The 25,627-nt window shown below is 38.4% G+C and overlaps 1 protein-coding gene across 2 annotated transcripts in view; it reads right to left on the bottom strand.

The window, feature by feature from the left end:
• Positions 1–1,528: 1,528 nt before the first annotated feature.
• Positions 1,529–25,627, bottom strand: part of ECPAS (Ecm29 proteasome adaptor and scaffold) — an 80,247-nt gene continuing 56,148 nt past the window's right edge. For both annotated transcript variants that reach the window (XM_058168535.1, XM_058168534.1), the window contains exons 32-49: positions 24,735–24,840; positions 24,121–24,168; positions 23,197–23,318; positions 22,374–22,524; positions 21,982–22,047; positions 20,925–21,014; positions 19,616–19,682; positions 18,929–19,020; positions 18,774–18,840; positions 15,990–16,181; positions 14,299–14,507; positions 13,683–13,726; positions 11,848–12,040; positions 10,358–10,502; positions 9,474–9,579; positions 8,846–8,934; positions 6,561–6,632; positions 1,529–4,809 (exon numbers count right to left, since the gene is read on the bottom strand). In XM_058168535.1, the coding sequence (XP_058024518.1) occupies positions 4,670–4,809; positions 6,561–6,632; positions 8,846–8,934; positions 9,474–9,579; positions 10,358–10,502; positions 11,848–12,040; positions 13,683–13,726; positions 14,299–14,507; positions 15,990–16,181; positions 18,774–18,840; positions 18,929–19,020; positions 19,616–19,682; positions 20,925–21,014; positions 21,982–22,047; positions 22,374–22,524; positions 23,197–23,318; positions 24,121–24,168; positions 24,735–24,840 (1,999 nt within the window). In that variant the 3' untranslated portion in view covers positions 1,529–4,669. The remainder of the gene's footprint in view (positions 4,810–6,560; positions 6,633–8,845; positions 8,935–9,473; positions 9,580–10,357; positions 10,503–11,847; positions 12,041–13,682; positions 13,727–14,298; positions 14,508–15,989; positions 16,182–18,773; positions 18,841–18,928; positions 19,021–19,615; positions 19,683–20,924; positions 21,015–21,981; positions 22,048–22,373; positions 22,525–23,196; positions 23,319–24,120; positions 24,169–24,734; positions 24,841–25,627) is intronic.

Genomic DNA, 25,627 nt, shown 5'->3' with positions numbered 1-25,627 from the left:
ATGGTGGGACAGTTCATCACCTTTCACTAATGCAGCAAATACTGTATTTCATATTGGCTGAGTTCATATGCATATCTCATGTTATGGTTTATTCAGTCCAAATTTAGATACTAAATAGTATATGCAGCTTAAATGTGTGTAACATGCTGGTCTAAAACTATGGTTGGCATAATCTCAAATTCAGCACATCTATAACAGGAGCCTTTTAGGAAGTTGTGGACTCTAGTACATTTTCCTGGAGTAATGATGAATTTACCGTATTTTTCAGAGTATAAGACGCACCTTTTCCCCCCAAAAAAGAGGTTGAAAATCTGGGTGCATCTTATACTCCAAATGTAGCCCCACCCAGCTTCTCAAACGGAGATTTCAGAGGCTGAAAAAAGCATCAGAAATGAAGCTTCAGAAAAGAAGCCCTCAAACAGAGCTCCAGAGGCTTTTTTTTTTCTGAAGCTGTTTCAAAGGCTTTCAGAGGCAGAAAAAGAGTTTTTTCCAAAACAGTTTCAGAAGTTTCAGAGGCAGAAAAAAAAGCAAGGCACAGAGTCACAACCAGAGAACCTGTTGCTAAAATTCACCTCTGGGAACAGCTGATTGGAGGTATTCCGGGAGGCCAATCCACCTGCCAATCAGCTTTTTTCTTATTTTCCTCCCCAAAAACTAAGGTGCATCTTATACTCTGAAAAATATGATAACCTTTTATTAGGGGAATTGAATGGCACTCTAATTCTGTTCATACCAGCCACTATATTAATAGTTAATTAAACATTTCAACGATAAAATTATTTGTTTCTTTTACATTGTCTGCCTTGCCCTGGTCTTCCCTTGAGAGGATGGAGACAAACCCATCAACTTCTTTTAAAAAGTTGTTACATATAATGCTTTAATTTAATTATATATAACAGCTTAATATTATATAAAACCAATTCTTTATACCCAATGGTAATATTATTTTGCATTGGGGGGAACTTTCACAAATAAGTTTTCCATCATTATGGACTTCTCAAAGGAGTTGTTTTTTTGGATTGGCTGTTCACATGTAATCATTTTCAATTCCTACCTGAGGTAGGACAAGCAGCAGTGGCTGGATGTTTGTCAGAGAGAGATCCAACCTGGAACTAAGGAGGAATTTCCTGACAGAACAATTAATGGAACAGCTTGCCTCCCTGAATCATGGATGCTCCATCCCTGGAAATTTTAAAGAAAAAATTGGACTACCAATTGTCCAGGATGACATAAAGTCTGCCTAGGTCAGGGAATTAGACCAGGCCCTTCCAATCCTATGATTACAAAATCAACCATTCTCATGAACTACCTATATGGAATTAAAAATATTTTAAATGCAAGCAAGAATTAATATGGCCTTTGACATTAGCAAGAAAGAAATCAAGGGATAATTGGAACTGTAAAGACCACGAAGAGACATTACAATAATCCTCAAAATGGAAGCCCAATGTAAGAGGAACAATTCAGCAAAATAGAGATAACCCACTCTCTAGGCTCTTCCAGTGACAGAATTACCAATTATTCCAAAAACGCTCATGTTCCTTTATTTATTTAATGTTTCTCCTTATGCAGGAAAAAAGTGTTTAGTTAATTCATGTACATACTCAACATCCAGATACAAAAATTCAATGCACTGAATTTAATGGAGATCTTGCAACATTAGAAATCTTTCAACATAAAACAGTTTTGTAAAGTCAGCAGGGGTATTATAGTGTCAAATTTTCACACTTTAATCCAGGTATACAAAGCAGCATTATATAACAGCACAGATGCCCATATCTGGGCAACGGTGTTTTATAGTGCAATTGTTTTCAGAGGAAACTCCAAAGGCCACTTTTTCCCTCTCAAGTTTACAAATTTAACAAGGGACAAGTATCTAACCTCTAAATAAAATATTGTAAGTTGGTTTCTCACAGAGGCACGTTTTTTGTTAATAAATTTCGAAGAGGGGAAAAAAATCCCAAACTATGTAAAATTACACTTTAGCTAAATTTCCCCCCCCCCCAGGTCTTCAGTATAAGTAAAACAACATTTCTATTTGGAAACATCTGGCACAGCAGCTGCTGCAAACTTAGACTTTAGATTTCTCAATATTGAAGTTCTTGTTTGAAAAGTCTAGAGAGACTTAGCACTTTTACAATTGTCATGGCTTCTACAAAATACTCAAGGAAAAAAGGCAACATTTGACATTCCTGCTTAGTACCAAAAAAAAAAAAATGCTGCTGCTAGACAACAGAATCACAAAGAACTTGTATCTACATTCAGTGTTATGGTTCTGCCTGACAAAGTCAATAGAAAACTGCCTTCTATGACATGTCAAATTCTTTTAAACCAGTTTACGGTATGTCATTTTTTAAATTACTGATATTAGAGGTAATTTTTGAAAAAGGCAGTCCAATGACATAAACTTTTTTTTTTTTTGCTTATTTCAAATTCTTAACGTATTCTAGCAGCCCTAAAAACAGGATGGGACATCAAGAATGGGATCCCACCGTCCCTCTTGAGGTAACATGAATATGAAAAGAGTGTTATTTATGCTTTTGAATATCTGGGCAGCAGCATGCAACTATCTTCAGATTCCTTTTCCTGAAACCTACTGGATTTTTGAAGGTGCCACCCCAACTAAAGCTGGCAAAGAAAGATGGACTCAGCAGCATTTCTTATTTCAACGCCAGAGAAAGCAAACTTGTTGGGGACCAAGAGGCCTTTTCATTCTGAGAATCAAGGTTTCTCTAATTCTACTCAGAACCTACCCCTTGTTCTTTTCCATCTGTAGTCTAATCATACAGTATGAAAGCACACCCTCCCAAAAGTAAGAATTTCTGATTTTTTTATGGAAAAATCATTCCGAGCTCGGATATGGGGTATTAGGATAAAAATCTAAGACAATTATGAAGTTGCAGTGATTGTGTCAACTCTTACATCTGTATGATAATTGTTAATGCAACAATCAAGATGTATAGAGATAAAAATTTGAGTGTTTTTTTAAAAAATCCCAAAATGATATTGGTTAATAAACTAACTCATCTGAAGGATCCTGGGTAGCTTCAAAACTCACTTGGTCTGGCCCAGTCTCACCTAAATACAACAGTAGACTCCAAGTATATAATTTACTTTAGCGGTCAGTTTTATATGTTCCAAAATCCCTACACAGAATTTGTAAGAATTTCCATTTAGAAATCAAGATATCTTACCAGCAGGTCTTCAAAGACCACAATTTACTTAACATGAAAAATCTATCACTAAATAATATATTGATTCTTACATAATACTTTTGCTTAACTTTTTAATATAACTCTACAAACCTAGCAGAAAACTGTGATGGTGATGTTATCCAAATTAACAATTTCACTAAGAAATCTTTATAAAAATTGGAGCAGATGCTGTTTTTTAGTCAATTGTAAAAACAGATTTGATAGAACATTTGTACTCTGATGTATGCAGTGTCAAAATTTATGGTGAAAATCAGAAGTACTTTCTAGAAAGAAGATGCAAATGTTGGGACTGAGGCCAATAATGTTTTAGCAGCACAATCTTATTTTATTTAAGAATATTTCCCAAAATAAGCAAGTGGTTATTGTTGAGAGAGGGTTAATTCAACTATGAATTCTTGCATGGAAAATGTAGATTTTTTAAAAAAAAAAAAACATACCTTATGTAAGATCTTACAAACTTAACTGTTCTATACACCCTTATATCCAGATAATTAAAGTGCTTTCTTGTGTGCATTTTTATCCAGGAGAAATCACATGTTTTAATGCAGGAAGGCATAGGTTTTTCAAAATCTTATATACTCTGTTTATATGAGATGAAGTGATATTTTATGGTCCAAAACAACCAACACTGACTCGTGGCATTCCAAAACAAGAGGCAAACCAAGTCCCTTTAAGGGAGGCCTGTCCAACCCACGTCCCAGTATGCAGCCCTGCACAGCTAATAATGTGGCCCCACGAGATCTTAAACTTAAGGAAGTTTGTTATTTATATACATTAACTATATTATATTTTATATGTGGCCCAAGACAATTTCAATTTCAAAAAGGTTGGACACCCATGCTTTTAACTTATTAGTAGGGCTATGAGGCTTGGACTAAAAAATCTAGGTACTCACTAGTTGCAATAAAAAGATACACAAAGCTTACTCTTTGCTGCTCTCTAATATTTCTGGCAACTTTGTTCTTTTGTACTATCATTAATAATGATACCAATTATAACACTGCCATCATGACATAATACCGAAAGTTGGCCCACACGAAATCCACAAAAAGTTTGCTCTCTGGTGTTTTGATATGATTTTCATTCATTAGATTTATATAAAAAAGGGCCATTTTTTGCGGTAAACTAAAGATTCCCCAAGTCTTAAGTCATAAAACAAGGTTCTCTTTCACAAACAAACCATTTCCAAAAATGTCCTTATGTAGCTTGGGTATTTTTCGCTTAATACTTTCAAGGCTTGCATTTTAAGTAAACCGCTTCATAGGTTGTTATTGTTGCTTTTAAGGGGGGAAAAAGGAACTAATGGGGAAGAGAATCAAGGTGTTCTTTATTTCAGCCAGGGAATTTATGCATGCTACAAAAATCATCTTTACTTTTCCTCTATGTAATATGGAACTCATTGCACTTTTTTTTTTGCTTGCTTTGTTTCACGTGGCACTTGATTGGTATTCAATTCAATCAAGATTTTCTAAAGTTTTCTTTAATAAAGATGCTTTTTCTTGTAGTTCAGGCCTACTGTCCAAAGTCAGTGCTGTTAAAGAGCCAATGAGGACTTCTCTACTTTCAGTGTTCAGGCTTTCCCACTGTTTGGATTCTATAAAAGAAAAGGGAAAAAAGAAGGGTATCTTTACCAATTTGCAGCTAAAACTAGCTCTTAAAATGGTTTCTGATAATTAAAATACAATTTTAATCATTAACATGCTAATATCACTTGATAGTGGTAAAAAGACAGTTGATCTAAGTATCCCTCCCATCATCAAATTTCAACTGATGAGAGATCCTCTCCGGATAATGCAACATGACTCTGCCTAATAATGATGAAAAACAGTAGCATATTTTTTTTGTTCTATAACCCTTCATATCTTTGTTGTAGGACAACTTCAGCTATTTTATAAAATTACAAATTGAAGTAAAACTGCAATAATTAAGAACTTGTGTTAATATTTTATCCATTTAGAGTACCTGGAATCACCCAGTGTTTTGGAGGAAAAAGATGTAATGGAAAAAAAACTTACATTAAAATATACATTCAAAGACACTTATATTAAAATATAACACATACAATAATTAAATCATAAGAATTATGTTCTTTTCCTAAGTATAGGCCAGGTGTCAGCATCTGGGGCTCCAGAGCTGCATGTGGCTCTTTAGACCCTCTGCTGTGGATCCCTGTCAGGTGATCCCACCACTGGCTGGCCCCACCTCTCACCCTCCTCTCCCAGTCACTCCTCGCCTGGCTTGAGAAGGTAAGGGCAACGGCAGGTGATGGAAAAGTGGCCAGGACAGAGACAGAGAGATACAGAGAGAGGGTAGAGAGAGACACACAGAGAAATACAGAGGGGGAGGGAGAGGGGGGGGAGGAAGGGAGAGAGAGATGTCAAAAAGGTTTGTGGTTCCCGGTGTTTTTTAACAACCAGTTCTCTGCCCTAATGACCGGTTGGGTAGGTGTGGCTAGGGAGTCATGTGACTGGTAGAAGTGAGTGACGTCGAGTTGGCCCCACCCATCCAGGTTTTGTGGCTCCAGTGTTTTCTTTTCTGTGGGAAATGGGTCCAAATGGCTCTTTGAGTGTTTAAGGTTGCAGACCCCTGGTATAGGCATAAAAAATCTATGTGAAATGAAGTGTTGGAAGAATGTTGAGGTACAAAGAAAATACTCCTTTAAAATTTACTCTTCTTTTTCTCAAAAGAAGCTTGGAGCTTAGAGAGGGATGTAAAGCACTGTGACGTGGTATACAAATCTAAGAGTGCCATTGCTCTTTTGTCCAGACTAGAATTAGAATCATTTATAACAGTTAACAGATTTTGATCACTTTTGACACTATTCAAAGCATTACTTTAGTGATTGATTCTTGAAATGATTGCTATTTTAAAAAGTTCATCTAGATCTTAGAGCAAGCTGAAGCAATTTTGCCAGGTGGCAAAGATTAGAAAGCCTACTGTCTTCCAAATGAATTTTTATGTTTTTTTCTAATCGTCAATGTAGCTGTAGTTTTCTAGATACAACTAAGGGTAATGAAAAAAATTGTATATTCTGTATTTCTTTGTCAAAGTACAATGCTGTGTTGCTTCGCTATTGAAATTTTCCTATTAATTAAATTTTCTGATGGCATCATCTCAAATATACACAATGTGTGCTTTTCAGAATATCAAATGTTTTAAAAGATTTAGTTGCAAAAGAAAATAAAAACAAGCATCATTATGTCGAGCAACTGATGTGCATCTTAAGTTACAAAACAGGAATCGGGTTGGCCAAAACTGTTCTTTAAAACAAAATGGGATACAATCCTGTCCATTCAGCCTTTGGATTTAAGGAATAGTCTTAATCTTCAGAACTGTAATTCTTACCTTCAAGTTTGGTGAGCAGCACCTCTATTACCAATAAAGCTTCGGTTCTTATGGAAGTGTAACTTTTATTCTCTAATGAAACAAGATTTACATTTAAAATGGTGAATACAAATTCTGTGTATATCGTTTTGTGCCTGAAATACTAGCACGAAGAATTTATACAACTTTGACAGTGGCATGCAGTATCTCAATTTTTACTTTCTCTTAACCCCAATTCTAGCATGAATTTAATACCATATTATTATTAAGTAATATTGTTAAATTATTCTTCAAACAATAGTGTTATTTAAACAAATAAATTGATTTGTGTTGAAAATGAACATGCAATGATTAACAGCAATTGGTTTATATGTTATCCACCTGAAGTTAATTGCAATATAGATGAACTTTCTGGTCTAAGTTATTCTGTGTGTTTTCATAATGTTTTGGGAAGTATCCATCAAAGAGGAACCGAAGACAAAAACTAAATGTGACTTAATTTATAATTTACAAGTAATACAATTTCATGTAAAATAATTCATGTCATTTACTGTCTCAATAATTCTCATTTTGTCAGATTAATGATAAATAAGTACAGCTTTTAATATCTCTAGGGGCTGTACCTCAAACCTTTTGTAGGCTGCATAAAGCCCTGGGTTCTCAAATTATCCATCTCTATCCTAATATAAAAAAGGATATAGGTACATACTGTCCTCTGCACATTAAAGTTTCTTTTTTTTTTTTTAAAAAAGTTCTCTTTATATCTGCAGTATTAAATGCTATACAGACAGAACCTTAAATCAGGGATCTCCAACCTTGGCTACTTTTAAGCCTGGTGGACTTCAACTCCCAGAACCCCCCAGCCAGCAAAGCTGGCTGGGAATTCTGGGAATTGAAGTCCACCAGGCTTAAAGTGGCCAAGGTTGGAGACCCCTGTCTTAAATCATATCGACCTACCTTTTCATTCTGTGTCATGGACAAATAGCTCTTGGTCTGATCTCCCTCTGTATACAGGTAATACTCGACTTAGGACCACCACTGAGCCCAAAATTGCTGTTGCTAAGCAACACTTACGGGACCGCCTACTGCTACCGAATACCTCTCACCGACCCGTGCGCTCTCACAGAGAGGGACTCCTCAGGGTGCCGTCAGCTAGGCAGTGCCGTCTGGCGACACCTAGGGGAAGGGCCTTCTCTGTGGGGGCTCCCACCCTCTGGAACGAACTCCCCCCAGGACTTCGTCAACTTCCGGACCTCCGAACCTTCCGTCGCGAGCTTAAAACGTATTTATTTATCTGCGCAGGACTGGATTAGATTTTAAATTTATACTGGTTTTAATGGGTTTTATTATTTATATTGTTTTTTAATAATTCGGCCATGTAGAATAAGTTTTTTAATTGTTATTTTAGTCTGTATTTATATGTACTTTTTTACTTGCCTGTGAACCGCCCTGAGTCCCTAGGGAGATAGGGTGGTATATAAATGTGATAAAAATAAATAAATAAATAAATAAACACAGTTAACTGAATGTTGACCCATTTTACAAGCTTTTGTGCCACCGTTGTTAAGTGAAAATGACTTCCCCACTGATCTCGCTGGACAGAAGGTTGCAAAAGTTGATCACACTGCAACTGTCATAAAGATGAATCAGTTGCCAAGCATCTGAATGTCACATTTTTTTTAGTGCGGTCATAACTTTGAACGGTCACTAAATGAACTGTTGTAAGGCGAGGATTACCTGTATGTGGATAGCAAGGAATATGACCTTGACAGGGATGTGCAGGCTCCACTGCCAAGGCAAGAAGGTTAAAGCAATTTTTAAGCCAAGAATATCCAGCTAACATGTTTGGTTTGTATGGAAGTGGCTCAGAAAAGACCTTCCTGATCCTGAACTATAAGGAGGAAGAGGAATTGCAAAATCAGATTTGCAAGATTCTGCTATTTAGCCATTCTCAATAAAAATAAGTTATAGGGTATTTAATTTCATGGCTTGGTCTATCTAGTGTGCCTGACAATAAGTGAAAGAGGCACCTTCTTTCTCTGTTAGTTAAAAAGTTGGGAAGAAGCAGAATGCTGAAATTCCAAATTTTCTTACATCTAATCCAATAAGCAGAACATCCAAATAAGAAACCATCTTAAAGATACGATATGGGTATACAAATCCTGCTCCGCTGGCCAGAGAAGCAATCATAATTCTTGATCAGTTGGCTGTCACAATGAATCTTTGGACGATTCTATTTAGTTACATTTAAGGTTTCAAACAAAAACAAGTGGAGAAGGAAAGCACAAGACTGAAAAGATATTTACCTAGTGAATGAGTGATGGAGGAACAGGTTTCCAACAAGATTCTTGCCAAAGCCTCGGGGTCAGAGTGTTCTGCTTCAAATAATAACAACCTATCAAATGGAAGAATATAAGCATCATTTTTTCCCCAAAGAACACATCTCAAAATTCCACCTGAGTGAGCTGCAATAATCTGAGGCTTTCCATGTGGCTGTGGTAAATACCGAAGATGTTACACACTCAGTTATTGGGTGAGCCTTGTGGAGCTTGAAATTTCAGTTCCACATACATTGCTCCAGTAGTGGGTTTCAAATCCCGTCGCTACCGGTTCGCTCGTGGATGCGTGCACGCTCGTGCACGACGCTTCTGTGCAGAGACATCCAGGCGGGTGGACGGAGCCTCCCGCCGCCACCACTATCAGTTCGCCTGATCCGGGGCGAACCGGTAGCAACCCATCACTGCATTGCTCCTTACTTAAAACATGCCAGTTTCCCCATGCCAGTCTGGAAGTAGGTAGGGAGAAGAAGCAGTGAGATCCACAAAGCTCAGGATTCAAAGGATTTTGACTCTGTTCATCTCCACATGCTACTGTGAGGGATGAGTGAATGAACAAGAACAGAAGCAGAAGCTCCAGCACCCGTCGAAAACTTACCCTTGGAAAAAGGCCTTCATGGCTTGGAGAACGCCGAGCTGGACTTTCCACGTACCAAGTCTCAGACGCTCACACATTAATCTGCATAGCTCTTGTCGATAGCAGCCTTTTTTCAAAAAAAAAAGAAAGAGATCAAAATATAGACAATCTATATAAAGACAACTCTCAACGATCAGTTCCAGGGAGCCTTAGAAGAGCTGATAATGGCACTTGGGTCATTAAAGGGGGCAGGAGCCAGACTGACTTTCCTATCAGAACTGCAATGAGTTCTGGTGGTTGTCTCCTCTTCTGATATTCATTTTCTCAGTCCCTCATCTTTGCCCCCCATCTATGTTCTAGAGCAGGGGTCTCCTACCTTGGCAATTTTAAGCCTGGCGGACTTCAACTCCCAGAATTCCCCAGCCAGCAGAGCAAAGCTGGCTGGGCAATTCTGGAAGTTGAAGTCCGCCGGGCTTAAATTTGCCAAGGTTGGAGACCCCTGCTCTAGAGGACAATCTCCCAAATGAATCTTCATATTATTTTCCAAGCAGATTTACTGTTCTCAGTAGCTTAAATAAGTATAGCTTCAAAGAAAACTAAGGATCAAGAACAAAGACGGGAGCTTAAGAACAAAGGACAACATTTGGCTTCTCCCTTGAAATATTCAGATTCTAATCTTTCCCTTTTTGCTGCTTCCTCTCTGAAATTAAAAAAAAATGCTCACCCCACTTATTACAATCCTTATATTTAGGTTAAATCATAAGATATTAACCTTAAAAAAAATACAAAGCAGAAGAACTGCAACAAAATCAACAACCAATACAATGAAATTATTTCCTTCCTCTCCTATGAACTCTTGCAAAAGCTAAAGATAAAATAGTTCAAATTACTGGAATTAGACCTACACTGTGTTTCTGAGTTTTTAGGCCAGGCTTTGCCTAAACTTTCAAAGGCACAGAGGAGAGCTTCAACTTGGAGTTCTTTCTCATTTTCGTTCTCATCCTCATCATCGTTGTGTGACGAATTTTTTCCTACGTTCTCAGGACAATTCTGCAGTGGAACCAGAGGGTGTGAAATTTGAAAGAGAAAGAGCAAGAAAAAATAATGGTGGTTTAGCTTTTAAACTACTTTTTTTTACAAACATCCTGACAGCAGTTCCATTAAACTATTCTACATTTGGTTAGTAAGAATCCAGAGTAATATACTGAAATGTAAAACATTTTATTTACATGAAAGCTAATCATGGCATCTCTACTGCAGGAGATCAAACTTGCAAAATTTAATTAGCATACCAATAAAAATAATGATTTAAATCCAATAGTTGATGGGAGGGATCATTTCCTTCATCTCACTGTTTAGCCAAGAAGCCACACTAGCCATACCTACCTCATAAAGAGACAGATCCCAAGATAATGTATGCTTCACAAATTGTTTTTACAATTTTAGGCTCTCAATTACCTTCACTGAGAAGAAAGTCAGTCAAGGAAATAAAAAACTAGTAATCAATGTAGAAAAATAAAATTTTATGGCACTTCACTAAGATAGAAGTATCCCAAAAACTTAAGTGGATATTAAGAAAGTTGAAAATAGCCCTTCTGCCACAGGTGCATTGGCTGACATCTGATCTATCTTTATTAAGAATTTGCAACCCATTTGAAAGCAGCATCCTTCAAAGAGGAAGGTGAGATATAAAGGGGTGATTCAATTGATTGTTCTCCGAAGAAAGATATAGGATTGAGACCGAGTCTTCAGAAACAAGAAGTATAAAGGAATTAACAATTTTTGGCTTCCTCCAGTTAGCAGGCAGTTCATATGAGGTCTTTTTGCTACATAGCAATAGCAATAGCACTTAGATTTATATATCGCCTCACAGTGCTTTACAGCCCTCTCTAAGCAGTTTAGAGTCAGCATAATTGCCCCCAACAATCTGGGTCCTCATTTTACCCACCTCGGAAGCAAGGCTGAGTCAACCTTGAGCCAGTTAGGATTGAACTGTTAGCAGTCAGCAGAATTAGCCTGCAATACTGCATTCTAACCACTGTGACATATATCAACATAGCACCAGCTGGTAATGCTGTAAATTATTAATATAAAAATTCTAAAGAGATTGTTAGTTCTGCTTTGGTCAGACTGAACAGTAAGTTTTTTTTAAAAGCAAGAATGAGCAGCAACTAAGTTGTGTTATTGCTTTGACCTCAATGAGGGATCTTATTAGTTCAGCCTAGTGCATCTTCAGATGTCCTCCCCTCTTTTCACAACATAAAAGTTAATCCCAGCCAGATTTACAAAGCTTTTTATATGGATTACACAGAGCAATTCACAGAAGCAGCAAATCCAAAAATGTACTATTTTTAGTGATGCTATTATTCAAATCCAAGGAGGGCTGAAAGATCACCTTCTTTATTACTGGAAAGATTATGTCTGTCAGTTCCTGGAACCTATTTTCTTGGGTAGCCTTAAGCACATCAGCCATACACCGGAGTGCCACAATCTTGTACCGTAGGTTTTCTTTGCGGCATTCTTTCAGCATTGCCTGTACGACTTCATCAACACTGGGCTGGTTGGGCAAAGGCTTGCGCAGTTCCACACTAAAATCAATAAAGGGTGAACAGGACATGACTGACAAATTAAGGCCTCTTAATTTGTCTCCTTGATATGACACTGAGACTCTTAATTTAGCTCAACTTAAGTATATCTCTTGCAAAATATGCATATTCCCTTTATTTTAGGTACATAAAGCCTGTCATACGGCTGTATAGACAACTTGTGTTTTATTTTGTTGTAAAATGCTTTGAATTTTCGAAGAAGCAGCTAATGGCACACTGGAAATCATAGCTTGCAATTTCATTCTTCCCCTAAAGAAGAAAAGCATCTTGGTATATCATTTATACCCATGCCTACTCAGCAACTATATATTTTTTTCCAATGCAAATCCCAGAATCACTGGAAGGAGAAGCCGCATTTTTAAAACTAATATTTCATTTACTATAGTTTTCAGGAAAAATTATCTTAAGAGAGAAGTCCAAATAGGCCATGACCTATTTGGAATTGGGCAGCATGAGCGGCGGGCTGGCGGGCACTCAAGCACTAGCCCGCTGCTTGTGCAAGTCGAACTATGTGTGTGCATGCGCCAGCTCACCGCTCGCACAGCCCAGTTACCCACTCCACCCAGCTGGGCCAAGCTGCAGAGATTGGGACCTCTGGCATAGATGGTATAACTGAGTAGAGTTATAACTAGTTTTAGTGTGTGTCTACCTCTGATTGGAATATTGCCGCTACTATTCCCCCACAAAAAAGGAAAGGTAGCAAGCAGAAATGCAAAATTACAGGAAATTAGTTTCTAAATTGTGCTTGGGAATGCCTCTGGCATATTTTTGATGAAAAGGCAATTAAGTATGTCACTGAGAAAAAACTGGGAAGTGCAATGCACTTTAAGTTGGGTAGATTTTTGCTCTTCAGCAAGTCAGGGTGAAAGAATTGTAAAAAATAAATTTATTTGTTGATTTAGAGAAAGCTTATGTTAAAGTAAATATGAAATATTTTTTTAAAAATGTCGACCTTAAACTTCATTGCTGAATGCAGTAAGAATAGTACAGTAGCTGTGGGGGAAAAAGCAGACTACTAAGTAAAGGTTCAGCACTGAGCAAGAAGTGCTAACCTTCTTGGTTGTTTAATGAATTATGGCTATTTTATATAAGGAATGCTTGTAAATATGGAAGAAGTGTGTTGTGCATATGAATGTATGTGCATTTCAAATGCACTTCTCCATTCCCTACTTCATCCTTTTTATTTAACATCCATGGGTGGGGGGGAAGGGATGCTTAAGAGTCTGTTCTTGCAGTTTTCTTTTGAAGGGGGTTTTGGGGAAGTGATTTGCCATTGCTTCCTTCCTAGGGCTGGGAAAGACGAACTAGCCCAAGGTCACCCAGTTGGGTTTGTGCCCAAGGTAGGATTAGAACTCATGGTCTCCCAGTTTCTAGCCTGTTGCCTTAACCACTACATAAAACTCAATTTCATTTGTCCTATCAATTACTAGAGATCTTCTAGTTCATTTCTTTTGAAATAATTTTAAAAATACTTCCACAATATTTTTAGGAAATAAGAGACTGTAATAAGTAGTACCTAAAGTCCCTTCTGTAATTCTCCAGCAATCAGTGAGGAAATTCATCTCACCCCAAAATGTTTTATAGAGAGAGAAACTTTCAGACCAGGAGATGAAAATATTTTTACCTGCATGAACAGACGACACTGGCAATTGCCTTTAACAGCTCTTCCTAAAAACATTATAAATAACACAAGAGATAAATTTTACTATGTGATTTCTATATTGTCCCCACAAAAATTTAGAAGTGCCAAGTCAAATATGCAAGTTACATCTTGTATGAACATTTGATTGTGAGTTATACAACTCAAAGTTGGGTGAAAGACCTGAGAGAACAAAAACAATGCCTGACAACAAAGCCAACTCAGCCTGACTTACATTACAATGCCAAACAGCTACTCTTTCTACGGTAAACTTGATTTTCCGAATTGGCCTCATAGAATTTCATTTTAACATCAAACACCAACTAGCATATTAATGATTCTGCAAACACGGAGCCATTAAACTCCCAAATGTATACCCCAGCACATTAGAGCTTCTTTGACAACAACAGGCAAATTGTATTTATCAAATTTATACACCTCCCATCTCACCTAAGTGACCTCTGGACAGCTTATAAAATAAAAGCCATTCAGCCAATTACGGGCAATCATGAGAAAGGAAATGCAAAGAATTGCAGTGCTTTTTTCAAAATGTCCATTTCTAAACCATGAAACAACCCACTGCATAGCTCAGTGTTTTTACCTTTCCAGCCCATGTTCTTCCAGGCAGACCTTGCAACAGAGCCATAAGCACCATGCCTAAGTGTGGAGGTACCAGAGCGCCCGTCTGCTTTGCTATGGATGCCATGGTAGCTGCTCCTTGTGCTTTCATCTTCCAAGATGGAGACTGCAAAGCCTTCTGGGTCACTGCGATCAATTCCTCCATATAGAGCCTAATGCCACCGTAGGTACCTATGTTTCAAGACACACAGCGTTTGCTAGAATGAATAAGAGAACCACCACCGCTGACGGATATTAACATGGGTAGTCCTTACTTAACCATGGCATTTGGGACTGGGATTTTCATCGCTAAGGGATGTGGTTAAAAAAGAGTCTGATGTCATGTGGCTAGGGAACCTAGCAGTGGCAATCCTGGCAGCTCCCATTGCCATCATTAAACGAGGATTGCGGATCATTAATGGGGAAGCAGGCTGGAGGACAGGTGAGTACCAGGAAGTAAGGCACAGGAGAGTACAGCTTTGCTATGGCGTGTACAGCATCTGCAAGTTGGAGAGAGAGAGTGCTGCTGCACCATGTGAGGGCATGAGGGCTGAGGAGGGGGTGCTGCTGCCCTGTGAGTGGGCACTGCGGCACCATGCAAAGGCAGCTGGGCAGGGGAGGGTTTGCCTGGGATCTCATAATCTGCAGCCGGACTCCTTGGGAGATCAAGTGGCAGGAGTAACTTGCAACCTAACCTCCCCTGATGGCTTCCCTGTTTCTTTGCTTGTATGAAACAGGCAGGGAAAGTTGCAAAGGGTGATGACAGGACACTGCAACCATCACAACTGTGAGCCATTTGTCAAGTGCCCATGTTGTGATCACGTGACCGCACGAGGGGCGGGGGGGTGGGGGCTGCAACAGCCAGAATCTTTGATCACTGGTCCTAAGTAATGCATGTTCAACAGCAACTTTGACCAGTTGGCGAAGAAGTGATCGTTAACCAAGAACTACTGGTACAGAGTTTGGGGACAAAGCCTCTAGTATGTACTGAGAGATAGCCTGGTACAGTGGTTCCTGCTTTAGGAGATGTTAAAAGGCCTGGTCCAGCATGGTCCTTTGAATGTTGGACTGCAACTGAGACTGAGATTAAAGGGTTCAGTATGTAAAGTGAATTCACTGAGTTTTTGGGCCAGTTGTTTTCTGCCATACCAACATACCCCACCAGGTCATTACTATGTGAATAAAACTAGAGTTGACCCATATTTATTTATTTCTTTAAATGTATTTGTTGCCAATCTCCACTGTCACACAATTTTGGGTAGTTTACAATCTGATCAAACTATAATATAAAAGAGTAAAACAGTAAGTACATTAAAATTAACAAGAATATATACTACTTTTTGGGTTTTAAGAAGAAAAGAGAGGATATAAGTGCAATTAATTTAATAATTAAATAAATAAACAGGCAAAAAGTCCCAGTTCAAATTGTACTTGGAAAAAGGAAGTCTGAGCATAACTAAAACGACAATAACAACCCTCAATGACAAGGGGAAATCTGTGTGGGTTTTTTTTGCGAGGGAGGGGGAATAAATAATAAAATGAAGGAAAAGGATTTTGCATAATCTCTACCTTTAGAGACCAAGGCAACTATTTTATTTTAGAATTTGTATTTTGGGCTTTTGTACTAACAAAGTGGTCAGAGTAGCGAAAATCATGAATGGTAGATCCACTTACCAGGTACATTTTCCTGCCACACTTCAGACCACAGGTTGCCTTCCTCCTTCTCCCCTTTGTCTTCTTCAGGAACTTCATGCATGCCCAGAAAAGCCAGAGGCAAAACGCACTTGGCTTGATTCTTCAGTACATCTGGGCTGTAGCGTCCAATAGCATGCATAGTTAAAGCACAGGCCATTTTATAGACTGGCTCTAAAATAATAATAATTTTAAAAAAAACCACAGTGAGAAAAACATGACTCCCTGCTTTTGTTGCAGCCCAGGGGCTCAGTGTTCTGCTTTCTAGCGATGCTCAAAACATTATTCAAAGTTCTGGTCATTTAGAAAACGTGGGATATAGACTTTCAAATCTATAAATCAAAGAAGTGTAACTTTTACTAGGTGGAGAATAACATTGCTCCTTCAAATGATGTAGCAAGAATCTTGTTCCAAAAAGTGGGTAAGATAAAAACTAGACTTCCCTGCAATAGCATTTAAATTAAATAAATAAAATAAATAAACAAACTAATATAAAACCAATTAAACAGTGGTAATATAATTATAGATTTAAAGCTTCTTTCCTTCTGTTACATTAAAAATGAACAGCAACATTTTGAAGGGCTCTAGGGCCACAGTCTAGACTTCAGGAAATGCAGGCTCTATGCTTTTGCTGCAAATGAAGTAGAATCCATATCATTTTTGCTTATTCCCAAATAAAATTACTTGGCAAAAAAAATAAGAAAATGCTTCATCTTTTTTTTGCTGTAATGTTGATCAGAAAGTCAAAACAAGTATAAAACTGTGGCAATGATTATTTTGCAAATAGTCAAGTTGTAACACTAATTATGACTCAAATTTTGATTACTAATTGATGCAGTCGTTATGTGAAATATGACATGGCCACATTGCTTAACGATGGCAATCCCAACAGTCCTATTGCAATATTCTACTGGTCATTAGGTGAGGACTCACCCTAATCCAAGTGATTTCTGGTTTGGTCTTTCCCAGCCTTGAGCTTCAGTAAGGTAAAGCAGTGGTCCCCAACTTTTCTCCAACCAGGGACCGGTTTTATGGAAGACAATTTTTCCACAGACTGGGGTGATAATGGTTTCATGCACAATCTAGATCTCACACATGCACAGATGAAGCTCACTTGCTTGCCCACTGCTTACTTGACCTGGCTCTTAACAGGCCACGGACTGGTACTGGCCCACAGCCCAGGGATTGGAGAACCCTGAGATAAATGACTGCCCCCTCTTGAACTCCCCCACCCACCTATTTCTCCCCATCTCTGTCCTTTTGGCCACACTACATAGCAGCACTCTTCAGTGGCAGTGCTAGGGCTGAAATAAAGCAAAGGCCATTAGCAGTCACCAGTGTCCCTGGGCCTAACCTTCAACCCCAGTCCCACTACTGCCACTGTATCAGGTGGTCAAAAGGGCAAAGATGGGGGAGAGATAGGAAAGCTTCTGGGGCCTTCTGAAACATCGTAAGAACAGGGTGCAGCATTTGGACGACAGTGCAAGTGACCTCATGAAGAAGGACTGGAGTGGCCAGCAACTGCCTCTTACAGGGCCAGGCTGCGCACGCTTTGTCAGTAGTTGGAAGATGTTGAAGATCAGCCGGGTGCAGCAAGGCTTGTGGAGCATGGGATAGTGGAGTTTTCTTTTACCATGACATGGGGCTTGAGGTAACAAGCCCCATGTCTTTGGCTGGCTGCAGTAGGGCTGAAATAAAGGCCTAGGTGGGGACGCAGTGGCTCAGTGGATAAGACACTGAGCTTGTTGATCGAAAGGTCGGCAGTTCAGCGGTTCGAATCCCTAGTGCCATGTAACGGGATGAGCTCCCGTTACTTGTCCCAGCTTCTGCCAACCTAGCAGTTTGAAAGCACGTAAAAAAGGCAAGTAGAAAAATAGGGACCACCTTTAGATGGAAGGTAACAGTGTTCCATGCGCCTCTGGCATTTAGTCATGCTGGCACATGAACACGGAGACGTCTTCGGACAGCACTGGCTCTTCGGCTTTGAAACGGAGATGAGCACTGCCCCTTAGAGTCGGGAACGACTAGCACGTATGTGCAAGGGGAACCTTTATTTTTAGAAGCCTAGGTCAATGCCATCCAGGTAACACTGCTGAAGGCCTCCACTTCAATCTCAAGGCTGATGCCAGAGTGCAATTATGTGGGGTTGGCAAAAAGGAGAGATAGGTGGGTGAGGTGAATTGAAGCACCCCTGCAGTTGTAAATATGGGCAGGCTGCTAAACACCTAAATTTTGAACACATGACTATGGGGATGCTACAAAGGTCCTAACTTGAGAACTACCTACATTATTCGTATTTTCAGCCTAGTCAATCCATCAAATTAATGAAAGAAGTGTTTCACAAATTAAATAAAAATAATTTTGATACAGACAGCTGGGACTGTGGTTTTAGGGCTAAACTAAGAGATTTAACTGGTGTAAAATCAACACCACTTACTTATATAATGAGATATTTTGCTTTTCAGAGATTTTAAAGTGAGTCATATTCAAGTAATGTAAAAGTGTTTAAATAGCAAAACTTCTGAATGCATTTTACATAAGCATTTTCTCTCAAGCACTATATACAACGAAGGCATTTTAAGACAGAAAAAAGTGTTCGTAAGCATACTTAGCAAAAAAAAGAGCAATTCTCAAACTATCCAGGTTGCATTTTAAAATAAAAGTAATAGCAATGTCATACTCATTACATATGGTTCTAGGAACGAAAGATTTTTTAAATATTTAACATGTGACAATGTTTTAAAAATAGTTATCTTAAGCGCATACCTTCCTTCTCCATGTACCAACTGTTGAGCTTCTGGAGCAATTTGTCAGTGCTGCTGTCTCGTGAAGTCTTAAAATAAAACCCAGAAAAAGTCATGTGACTTCTGAACCCACAAAACCAGACACAAAAATCTCAAAACTGAGGAAGCGTGACTTACTCTAACTAAATGTCCCAAGGCAAATGCAAAGCTCTTCTGCACCACGCTATTGCGATCAGTTAGGCCACTAAGTAAAGCACTCATGAGTTTACCTATGTAAGAGAGGAAATTATTTTAGCAATAAACTGTAAATTTCTGTAGAGAGGCAAGTAAAGTCAATTCCCAATCCTTCTGATACAATTAATACAATAAAAAAGATGTGGTGTAATGTATTATACAACTACTCTGACCAGCTACAATACATCTTGATGACTCAAACAACAACATATAGTGGCAGATGACCAATACTATAATGTAATTTTCCTCAAATAAGTTTCCATACAGTATCGGTTTGTAACCATTAGTTCAAATAAAGGGATCATTGTGGACTATAAGAATTGATTTCTGGCTTTATGCTGATTTAAATCCATGTAATGGGAAAGGCATCCTCTGTTTCTCCTCTAATGGGAAGAGCAGTAATCTAGCCTTCGTTCACCACTTTGTTGAAAAGTTGTGTTTGTTTTTTTTAAAAAGGAATTATCTCATATAAAAGTTTGCAGTCAAACGGAAGTTCAAAATCTTTATGGCAGATTAGGAAAATCTTTTGTGTGTTAATGATGTTTGGGGGTTTATTCACAAAATGGAAAACAAGAAAAAGAGTTAATCAGCCAAGATTTAAAAGGAAGAAAACGTGGCTCTAAAACCTACCAGCATATGGTGTCAAATCTTGGGGGCACTGAGTGGTTAGTGACACAATTACACTAGCACAACCACCCTAAAAAGAGTAAAAATAGGAAAGGTAGAGATTAGTTTATTCTTCCGGGTGAAAAAGCAGCTCATGTCTGCACATTTAATTAGAAACAAGCCCCACTGAATTCAGTGATGCCTACTTTGAATGAACACAGGTAGTCCTCACTTACCGACATAGCAACCATTTGAAGTTACAAAAGTGCTGAAAAAAAGAGACTTAGGACTAGTCCTCAAAGTTCTGCCATTGGAGCATCCCCAAAGTCATGTGACTGCGATTAGGGATGCTTGCCATCTGGTGTGCATTTACAATGGTCACAGCATTCCACAATTACATGATCAACATCTGCCGCTTTCCTAGCTGGTTTCACTGTGAAAGCTGACAGCCAGTTTCATTGTGGAAGCTGACAGTGTGATCACATGGCATTGTGCTTAATGGCCCAATGTGATTCACTTAACAATCACATCCACGCCTGACAAAGTAACATTGTAAATCACAGTCATGTGATTTTCACTTCACCAGGGCATGGTTTAGCAACAGAGTTGCCAGTCGGTAAATGAGGGCTACCTAGAGAATCAGACCGCTAGGCAGAATTCTGACAGTATGAATAAGAAAGAAATAGCCATCATATTATTCATTATTGAATTTTATTTGCAGGATCTAGAAGTGCAGAATATCTAAAAATGCTAGGTTAGCTGAATTACCCCAATGCTATCTACTCCTCCCAACTATCCTTTCCCTAAGCACTAAGACTTCCTCATATTCACAGTCACTGTTAATCTCAGTAGAATGGCAATGGCAGAGCCCTCACAGCACACTGCCCTGGAAACAGCGAAGGACTGGCCCACAGTGCTTCTGCCAGCAAAAACAGAGTGTGTGGCTCTCCTGAGTTCAGTTTTCACTGGCAGAGCATTCGGGCCACCACAGGCATCCCCGAGATGAGTGATGTCGAGCTGGTCATCCCCCCCTGCTCCCCCCACCCCAAGTAAAACACAATCCTGATGTGGCCCTCAATTAAATCGTGGTTGACAGCCCTGGCATTAAGACGTAAGATTACCATTCTTTCCTGACTTTCTCTCCTGAATTTCCCAATATCCCATCTCTGGATAGGTCTCACAAACTGCATTCACTCGCATCACAGGATAAAATGATTGTATACTTATAATTACACAAATAAAGATATATATGTGGGTGGCTATGCAAATTTCAGTATGTGCTTAGCATTCCAAACTTTCCTGCAAAACCCTTCTTTCCGAAGCATAACCATACCTTAGTGCCAATGCCTAATCCACTTCTAGTCAGTTCACAGAGCCTAGGAATCAGCTCTCCCAAAACAGACACATCCAAATATTGCAGGCACTGGAGAAACAAAACCAAAATAAAATCAAAACGTCTGAAGAGATTAATTTAACAAACTAGATTACTAGACTGTTGCTCACATGCTGTTTTTCTTTCTATCAATGGCTACTTCACCATCAACTTTCAAAGAGTAGCTTATCGCAAAAACAAAAATGATAACCACTATTTTTTTCCCTTTGTATGGGTGTGCATATGTGAGTGTGCAGGGGGAGGGAGAGATGTTGAGTGTTCGGGGCTATTTTACCCCTTACTTTATTTGCATCCCTGTTATGGCAGGAAGGCTAGCCTGTTTTAAAAGCTCATGAAACAATCTCGTGAATCTTGTCTTCTTGTTTATTGATCAAGACATTATTAGAAGTGAGTAACTTCCTGCTCTAACACCAGCTTTCCTTTACTAAATGAAATACCGTATTTTTCGGACTGTAAGACGCACTGGTGTATAAAATGCACAAAGATTTCGAAGAGGTAAGTAAGAAAAAAAATGTTTTTGCCCTCCCCAGCCCTCAGGAGCTCTGCAGGCCTCCCAATCCCTGCAGGCCTCCCAATCCCTCTGCACGCCTCATTTTTCGCAAAAACAGGGGCGTTTTTGCCCTCCCCAGCCCCCAGGAGCACTCTGCAGGCCTCCCAAGCCCACTGCACACCCCGATTTTGAAAAAAACAGACCCATTTTTTTGCAAAAATGGGATGGGCGGGGCTTTGGGAGGTCAAAAGTGGCTGTATTTGGTGTATAAGATGCACCATTTCCACCGTCTAATTACCCTCTATGGCAGGGGTCTCCAACCTTGGCAACTGTAAGCCTGGCAGACTTCAACTCCCAGAATTCCACAGCCAGCAAAGCAAGACCCCTGCTCTACGGTAATTAGAAATACCAATATTCTGCTATCAGTTATAACCACAGTAATTTTATTATTACTTGCAATCTTCCTTAGACAGGTTATGTAAAACTTTTCTTAAAGCCAATTATTACCATATTTATAGTTTCCATCATTGGGGAGGATTTAGCAGCACTTAGTCTTGCAGTATCCATTGCAGCCTTAAAGATAAAAAGAAAAAAGGATTAAAATCTAGAGTTTAAAAGGTGACAAGAGAAAACAGAAGACTCATGTGGATGCATACTAACAAGCAATATTATGTTAAGAGCGATTGAAAAGACGAAAGATTCCTTAAAAAAGAAAGAGGAATAATTCTCATGAAATTTTAAAACTACGATGAATTTTAATTAAATTCAACTGTATCAATTGTATGAAAATAATTGATGATGTAACTAATCTCATTCCCTCCTCTGCTAGACAGCCTTTAGTCTAGAATAGCTAATGCTTTTTATAAATGAGAAACCTTCTTACTTAATGGTGTCCTTACCTTTTCCTGCTCTGTAGCACGCAAGCTCAAGTAGTTGAGCACCTGAGGCTCCAAAACACTCAGGGATTCCAACAAAGCTGGGATGAGCTTTGGTGCATGTGGTTTCAGCATTGCCCCAGCACTTTTACTGATCTTCACCAGGGTATTAATGCTATAAACAAAAATGTGGAAGACAAGCACATTTGCATTCTTCTTCACTAGTAGTAATCCATCCAACCAACCAACCACATAATGAATATTGTTTAGATGTCAGAAAACAATATGCTACAGAATTTAACTTCCATTCGCTAAAACAAAGTAGTTCAAAAGATAAATGAAATGGAGCAAATTCTCAGGAAGCTTATATTATCTACTTTCTGGGCCATAAATGTCCCTACCACCAAAAAGTCTATTAATTTCAGCGGCTGTACTTATAGCAGGTTAGACTGGCTCTTTCCACAGCTGGTTGTAGCAACTGTAGGACTCTTTAATTGGTGCAATCATGATTTCCCCACCTAAGCTTAAGTGGTTGCATATTATACATATAATTAAGCATATTTTCTACATTGGTTTTCCTTGGTTCATAAATTATGGTAACCGGTTTAGTGGGTGGTGCAAGACCAGCCAACTATGATTTGATTAAAAAACCATGCTTCCGCAAATCATGGCACACCACAGAGGAATCTAGAAATTATCATTCATTGTAAAAAATATTCCTTGGATTCATTTATTTCATTTCAGCTACGAAGAGAAAGAATGATGGGCAAAGTCCTGCTGAAATCATTTCTGGATATGAGATTTAGAAATGTGAGAGGAAAAGGAAAAAAATGTAAGGATAAGATACCTCAGGGTCCGCACTTCAGTCACCGTATTCATCATTCCTTTATCAAGAAGACATGGCAAAAGGACGGCTATGGTTTTCTGGCCTGCAACTCCTTTGGACGGGTCGCACATCTTCACACATACCTTAAACCAAAAAAACAACATGCAGATGGCAGATGGGAACCATTATGAGTCTGTCAAATGCCACTCTATAACTGTCTGGTTTGGTTCTGCAACCCAACAAGACAGTCACAGACTTTAACGGATAATTAGAACTGCAGAAAAAAAAATAGCTACCAACCTATTGGTACATTGAGTATACAGGTCCTCAACCTACATTGAGGACCTGTATACTGCACAAGTCAAAAAGAGGGTTGTGAAAATATTTACAGACCCCTCGCATCCTGGACATAAATTATTTCAACTCCTGCCCTCAAAACGACGCTATAGAGCACTGTGCACCAGAACAACTAGACACAAGAACAGTTTTTCCCGAACGTCATTACTCTGCTAAACAAATAATACCCTCAACACTGTCAAACTATTCAGTAAGTCTGCATTACTATTACTATTAATCTTTTCATCGTTCCTATCACTCATCTCCTCCCACTATGACTGTATGACTGCAACTTGTTGCTGTATCCTTATGATTTATATTGATCGTTTCCTAGCGTGTTTTGATTGCTTATTCGTAACCTATGACTATCATTAAGTGTTGTACCTTATGATTCTTAATGAACGTATCTTTTCTTTTTATGTACATTGAGAGCATATGCACCAAAGACAAATTCCTTATGTGTCCAATCACACTTGGTGAATAAATAAATAATTCTAATTCTAATTCTGAGCACAGATGTTCTGAAGATATTCCTTACATTATGGCTCAAACTGAGTCACAGAATGGTGTAAAATTCTTGAAGTTATTGGCGTGATTATGAGAATGTACCTTACTTAATGTTTTCAGGGCTAATTCTGCTGCCTTTCGTACAGATTCCTGAAAAAGAAAAGGGGGGGGGGAGAAAACTTTTCTTAAGTTTCCATTTTTAATTTCACATAACTATTAATGGAGTGATTTTGCCTTGATGTATATTTTCAAGAAAATATAAATCTTTTTTTCAAACAAAGGTGCTTGTTTTGGAATCCAGAATAATAGTTTAAAATTAACATTATTTGATATCTAGGGCTTGTATGCAGAGCATAAGATTGCTAATCCCGCCTTTACAAAAAGGAGAAAGGAAGAACTCTAAATCAAAACCAATGCTTATCTGACGCCTTTGATGCTCTATAAATATTTTTCAAAACAGCCCAATCATTAGATTGAACAATCATTTTCTATTCTAAGTATTTCCCATTTATTCATAAAGCTCAGATATTTTTGCTATTAAGGTTGATAGCCAAAATGGACCATAAATGTGTGTTTTATCATTCAGGAGTGTTAAGTTCTGGGAATTCCCAGCATAACACCAGAGGAAGCATACAAACCTTCTTGGTTGTGAGCTATTCTTTGCCTGCAATGATCACAGTAATTTTCCAATACTAGAAAATGAAACTTTTTAGTACCTTTATATCATCTTGCACTCTAAAGAGAGTTTCCCATATTTCTGGAAGTTTATGAATAATCTCATCCAAAGGTCTTCCTCTTAGCAAGTCATTCAGCGCTAAACAGCTGTGGAAAGAGTTTAATTACCATTCTTTGATAATATGAAGTTTCAATAAAATAAAACAAATTCAGTTTCCCCAAACATGTACATTATTTAAAAGTGTAGGAGAATAAGCTAACTGCCAGACAGTAACGCTTGTACACCAACATTTCTTAAAATAGAATTAATCCCCCTTTTCAAGCTACCTTTTTTAAGCAAACTACAATCTTACAATAATTAGTATTTATATGTTCTCTGTTTCTAAGGAAACACTTTATGTGGATTATGTCTTCATTTATAACTAGCCTCAATAGTTAACCTGTTTTAAACAAACCATATTTAACAATAATCATAATTCACTTAGTTCTACAACACAATAAATATTTCCTTGCTCATGCCCACAGCAGAACTGAAGGCTAGGCTATGTGTGAGTATGCATGGAAAGACAAGGCTTATTTGCTATAATTTAGCATAAGTATTTATATACAATTCCCCTCTTAATTAAATATCATGGGTAGTATTCTACAAAGTCCTTAATGGTACTTTGCATCAATGTCAAAAAAAGTTCCAAAGATGTAATTATTTAGTACAGCTTACATCAACTTAAATCATATGGTAGAAAACAAACAAACATGTATGCATAATAATTTTTTTCATAATTAAGCCTCCCTGCTAACTTGTACGACTTACCTCCAATTATTTGTATTCTAAAATTACATCTGCCCACCCCAGCCCCAAAATGTACAGCTCACATAACTGACAGAATTACGGTAGATAAATAAATCCTGAAAACCCAATATAGAGAAAATACAC

This window comes from Ahaetulla prasina, chromosome 2 (assembly GCF_028640845.1).
Source record: "Ahaetulla prasina isolate Xishuangbanna chromosome 2, ASM2864084v1, whole genome shotgun sequence".
Lineage (NCBI taxonomy): Eukaryota > Metazoa > Chordata > Lepidosauria > Squamata > Colubridae > Ahaetulla > Ahaetulla prasina.
The sequence above is the reverse complement of the archived record's forward strand: the minus strand, read 5'-3'. Positions and strand labels throughout refer to the sequence as shown.